The sequence below is a fragment of the Gavialis gangeticus genome, unplaced genomic scaffold (assembly GCF_001723915.1).
Source record: "Gavialis gangeticus isolate Ggan-Ray unplaced genomic scaffold, GavGan_comp1, whole genome shotgun sequence".
Taxonomy (NCBI): Eukaryota; Metazoa; Chordata; order Crocodylia; family Gavialidae; genus Gavialis; species Gavialis gangeticus.
Window position 1 is genome coordinate 6,460,409 of NW_017728973.1, and position 5,834 is coordinate 6,466,242.

Genomic DNA, 5,834 nt, shown 5'->3' on the forward strand with positions numbered 1-5,834 from the left:
TTTTTTTTTTTTTTTTTTTTTTAACATTTTCTCTATTTATTTTAAATACAGGTTTAGGTGCTTTTCAGCTATGAAAAAAGGCAAAAAAGTGCATAAGTCAGAGAGAAGGCAGAAATCAAGCAGTAAAGAGGTTTGTTTCCCATGGCAGGAGAGAAGGGGCAGATGGATGAAAGGGGAGAGAATGACAACAGACTCAAGGTAGCATTAAAAAAGTTTTATACCAAAACTCAATTTCCTTGATTTATTTGGTCCATTAAAAAAAGTTTATTCACATTGTTATTCCTCCTCCCCCCATAACTAGCTTTAAGAACAGCATTAGCAGTAAAGGATATTCACCTCTCCCCTTCTTCAGCTCCTGTGCTCACGTGTTTTAGCACCAACAGGGATTCCAGTTCCCCAGAGCCCATCTCAGCCATGTGGGACCTGCCCTCAAGAACCACATCCCAGTTGACTGCATCCCCTCCCACACTCCCTCCCAATACCCCTGCAAGTCCTTAGCCTGCTAGGAAAGCTGGTTTAAAAAAAGATTAAAATAAAAGAGAAAATCAGAGGTTCTCATTTCCCCACCCCACCCAGGCTCATTCTCACTCCTGGCTGCATCTTCCCCTTTTGGGACGCGACTGACTTGTCACTCTTCAGCCAATGGATCCCTGGGCTCCAGAGACCCTCTTCCCAGATTGGCGCTCTTACTACAGCAGCGTGAGAGGAATCCGAGCCAGAGGTTTTTGCACACACTACTGCATCCCACCCCTAGGCCCCCACGGTATAAAAGAGACAACGCATCTTCAATTCAGGTTTTTGTTTTTTTGCCAGTTTTGTTTCCACTGTGCTTTTGAGAGAAGGGAAACAGCAAGAACTCAAGAGAAGGGAGGATGTGAAATTTTTTTGCTTGCCAAAAGCTGGCTGTCCCCATTTTCAGAATGGTTTGCAAGGAAAAGCCAAAAAAAAAAAAATAATAATAATAATTACGATAATAAAAGGCAGAAAGATCCCTAATCTCCATACAACACTTAGCCAGGTGGCCCCTGGCTCCTAGACTCTTTCCCCTCACCTTGGGCACGAGCACCACTATGGGGGGAAGAGGAGAAAGAGACAGGGATTTGTCTGTAGCCCAGTATCCTTGTGCTAGTGGGCAACTGATAGTCTATGGCAGTCTGCATCCTTCCAGGGGTCTGGCCACCTCTGTCTAATATCCAGTTTCTCCCATCAAGGTGTAAATGGTCCCATTGGTCAAGGTGCCAGGAGAGTTAAAGCCTGGCACAGTACACTTGTAAACATGTGGTCCTCTGCCCCCATCCCCTTACCCCATGAGGGAGGGGTGACCTATCTGGAAGGTTTTGGGAGCTAATGGCACCTCACTGGGGCTCAGGACTTGCTTTCAAGAAGCCTGGTAGCAACTCAATCCATTAAAAAGAGACCCTTGGGCCTAGCTGAGACCACCTCACTGGCCACACCATATGCAGCCTTCTCAGGAATGGAGCAGTGGTCTATGTTATTCCACAGACCCATTAAGTTGCGTGGAGTTCTTGGGTAAGAGAAAGGCACCAGGGAATGTAGGCCCCATTAGGCCAAGCCAAACAGGATGGCATAACTAGTTTGTGAGGTGGAGGGGGCTCCCCAGTGGACTGAGCTGGAGAAGGGGCTGCTTCACCACCATCCTCAAATGCTCAAGTGCCTTAAACCCAGGATAACGCAGCACCATCCTTTCTGCCCTCCCTGCATAGAGATTTCCAGTTATAGTTGCCCCTGCTATTTGGTTCCCAGAGCTCTTAGTTCAAACCAGAAAGAGGGCAGGGGTTGTGCTTTGAAGTTTTGGTCCAGGATGTGATCCAAGCCAGTAGCAGCCTCAGACATCTACTGCTGGCACAGATCAAGGAGAGAGTGCAGAAGGCAAGGGCTGAGCACGCTTGTCCATTGCTTGTCTTCTTCAGGGGAAAAAGGCTGGAAATGGAATGTAAGGCGAACTAGCATGCCTGCCCGGGGATGGGGAGAGGGGGAGGGAAGCAAGCAGCACAGTGGCACTAGCTGGCTCTCACTGCTCTTTCTAATGGGTGGTGGCTGAAGTATCAGGCCAAGAGAACCTCTTGTGGAGAGCACTGGTTCTCCAACTTGGCCCCCCTTCCTGTTCTCCAGTCCACAGACCCTTTAGTAGCACCTGCTGAACTCCACAGCAGCATGAGGCACACGTCAACCTAAAAGCAGAGAGGAACCGCACCTTGGTGGAGATAAAAATCCCAGTCTTCACCTTTATTGTGAAGCCTAAAGAGAACCCACAGCCCCAGCAAAAACCATTTCCACATCACCTGCCCTTTGTTCCCAGCACAAATGGCTGAAGGAAATGGGGCAACGGTTTATTTTGCCCTTGGCTTGGTTTGTTTGTGGACAGAAAGTAAGATCTGAGCTATACGCACATCTTACTATGGCCGAAATTGCCACTGAGGCTAGAAGCAATTGCTGTCAAGTGTGTGCCTGCTCCAGCTGACTGCAAGAAGGGGTCAGGCATGACAGTGAGCAGGGTCCCTGGAGACAGAAGGCCCAGCTGCAGCTACAGAATGGCAGGAAGCTTGCCAGTGACTATTCCTCTTGCTTGGCAGCAGTGTCCCAGTTTGGGGAAAAGTAGAGTCTCCCCTGCCCATCCTTACCCCCCACTTCAAGGCATGGAGCCCTCAGACAGAAGCAGCCATGGGCTAATATTCAGTGCTGTGCTGTGGTCCCTGCTGCAGATGCCAACCCCTCCCAGACCTGTGAAAGACTTGAGGGTAAAGGGGGTCCATAGGTCTCAGGATTAGGTTCTGACCCCCTTGCTCCCTGCCACAGCTGCCTCCATCCCCCCACTGGACCTTACAGACCTCAGTGCCATGGAGGACAGGCAGCACAGAACAATGATCAACCAAAAACAAGACAGAACTAAGCACAAGGCCTCTTCAAGAGCCTTTTGGATCTACTGACTCAGGTCATGAAAAGATTAAAAAAAAAAAGTTTTCACTAAAAGTTGTAGTGGTGAAAGGCTGATGGGGAGAACAACTCACTGGGAATGTTTAGCAGTGGACAAGAGATAGATGTGGAAACTAGGAAGTGGCCCAGAGCAAAAGCTGCACAGGCCAGGGTGTTACCAGCTCCAGACAGGAGATGCTTGTGGCTCTGAAGAACAGAAACCCTAGTTAATCAGGCAGAAAGCAGGCCACAAGCCCTCCTCACCCCTGCCGCTAGGCAGCAACCCCCTCAGTCATTGGTCCCTTGTTACTCTAACTGCTTGGCTTGGTCCCTAGTAGAGATGGATGAATTTGCTCCTGTTTGGGGGGTGGGGGGGTTAGCTGGGATTCTCCCAGTGTTTAGGATCCCAGTGACTCAACCTGTTTCCACCAGTCAGAAAGTGCCCCTGGAGAGGCAGGGCCCCCAACTGGTGCCCTAAACCCCTTGACAGTTACAAGGAAGAGGTAGGAGGGGGGAGAAAAGCTGCAATGGTTTGGGCTGTCGGGTCATATGGTGTGGTCACTAGACAGATCTCCTGCAGAGTCTCAACAGAGCTATGGGATCTATGAAACAAAAGCTACATTGGCAAGAGAAACCGGGAGACGGCTGCAGAGTTTCAGAACACAAAGTATGGACATGAGAGGGATGCAGCTCTGGTGGAGGAATGGCAGAAGGGTGCTGGATGAGACACGCACACGCGATGGGGGGGCCCCAGTGCGAGCGGGGTGCTTTGGGTGTTGGGTTGTGTCCCCCCTTCTCCTCAAGGCTCAGATGGCCTCCACATAGTTGGCTGGGAGCATGCCGGTGTCCCCTGTGCGCTCCACGGTGCCATACATCCAGCCATCATCTATCTGCTGCACGTTGATGATGGTGTCACCGTCTTGGAAGGAGACCTCATCTTCATCAGCTGCATTGTAGTCATAGACAGCACGGAACCGCTTCTGCAGGGTAGGGAGAAGTGAGTCAGCAACACATCAGAAGCTCCAGCACAGCTATTTCCACCAAGGTGCTGCAGCACCCTGGGGTGCTACAAGATCATTTTAAGGGTTGCCTGGCACCCCATGACATTAACACTGTTAGATTTGCAAACACCTACATGAGTCACAAGGTAAAGCTAGAGAACCTAAGCGGAAATCCATAGTGTTCTGACCCATTGAAGTCCAAGTTCTTTGCAACAAAAGAATTGCTCTATTATTTTTTCCGTAGTCAAACAAATGAAAAAATGAAGAGCCAGCATTTTCTGAGGTGCCTTGAGTCTATTGAGAGTGAGAACCACTGCTCTAGCCCCTACCCAGCCCATGAAAGGCACCCCCCCACGCACAAAAAAAAACTGAACAAAAACATCCCATCCCCAGAGCAACCACACAGTGTACAGAAGAGAAAAGCCTGCAAATCAGGGGGAGAGGAGGGAGGCAAGGAGGGAAAAGCTGGCTGTGCAAAGGTCAGTAAAAGACCTAGAAACACCTCCCCTAGTCAGTAAGCAGCAGTGTAGGACCCCAGGTTAAGCACAGCAATACAGGAGGCAGAGCTCAGGACCATAGCCTTGGAAACAAGGCAGCAAAAGCACAGGAGACTTGCCATCAATTTTCACCACAGCATCAAGGGAGCAGGAGAGCTAAGGGAATCTAAATTCTTCCCCGTCAATGCAGGAGAGTTTGCAGCAGCTGGAAGAGGGTATCCGACTGGAGCAAACCCTGACCTACACCATCTGCTATGACTAAGGACTGGGCAACTGGCATCATAGCTAGGCCTGTTCAGTATCACTGTTATCCTCCAGGCAATACTCACCCCTCCTCCGGAAGGGATACTACGCTGTATAGAGACTGAAGCGGCAGGCTCCTTGTAGCCATAGGAATGAGATGGAGGCTGTTGCTGCTGCTGCTGGTAGGCTGTAAAAGGAAAAGACAGTGCCCATTAGCCACAAAGTGCTGCTGTGTGCAAAAGGATGGAGACACTGAGCTCTGCATCTCTCAGAGGGACAGCCCAACTATGAAAGGGCATTCCCTTCTGTAAGGAAGAACCACAAATTAGCTGAGGTCATTGCGGGACCCCTGGCACAGCTGTACGAGCACTTGTGGTGCTCTGGTGTGGTGCCAGAGGACTGGAAGAGGGCCAATGTGGTTCCCAACTTCAAAAAAGGGGAGGAAGGAGGACCCGGGGAACTATAGGCCAGTTAGTCTTACCTCGATCCTGGGCAAGCTTTTTGAGAGAATTATCCTGGCGCATGTCCACGAGGGGCCAGCAGGGGAGATTATGCTTAGGGGCAACCAACACGGGTTCATTAGAGGCAGGTCCTGTCAGACCAACCTGGTGGCCTTCTACAACCAGGTCACCAAATCCTTAGACGCAGGGGTAGCAGTGGACAGTCTTCCTGGACTTCTGGAAGGCCTTCGACACTGTCTCTCACCCTGTTCTCATTAAGAAACTGGGGGACTGTGGTGTCGACAACTACACAGTCAAATGGGTCGCCAACTGGCTGGAGAGCCGCACCCAGAGCGTGGTGGTGGATAGGTCATTTTCGACCTAGAGGGATGTGGGCAATGGGGTCCCCCAGGGCTTGGTCCTTGGGCCCACACTGTTCAACATCTTCATCAGTGGACTTGGACGAGGGGGTAAAAAGCACCCTGCTCAAATAATGATGACACTAAGATGTGGGCATGTTAGAAGGAAGGAATAGGCTACAAATCGGACCTAGACAGGTTACAGGGGTGGGTGGACGAGAATAGGATGGGATTCAACACTGACAAGTGCAAAGTGATGCACTTGGGGAGGAAGAACCAGTAGCATACCTACAGGCTGGGGAACTCCCTTCTCATCAGTGCAGAGAAATAAAAGGATCTTGGAGTCATCACTGATGCCAA

General features: G+C 50.4%; 1 protein-coding gene across 1 annotated transcript in view; it reads right to left on the bottom strand.

The window, feature by feature from the left end:
* Positions 1–23: 23 nt before the first annotated feature.
* LASP1 (LIM and SH3 protein 1) overlaps positions 24–5,834 on the bottom strand; it is a 75,304-nt gene continuing 69,493 nt past the window's right edge. Inside the window, exons 6-7 of the mRNA XM_019507546.1 lie at positions 4,762–4,862; positions 24–3,914 (exon numbers count right to left, since the gene is read on the bottom strand). Of these exons, the coding sequence (XP_019363091.1) occupies positions 3,741–3,914; positions 4,762–4,862 (275 nt within the window). The 3' untranslated portion in view covers positions 24–3,740. The remainder of the gene's footprint in view (positions 3,915–4,761; positions 4,863–5,834) is intronic.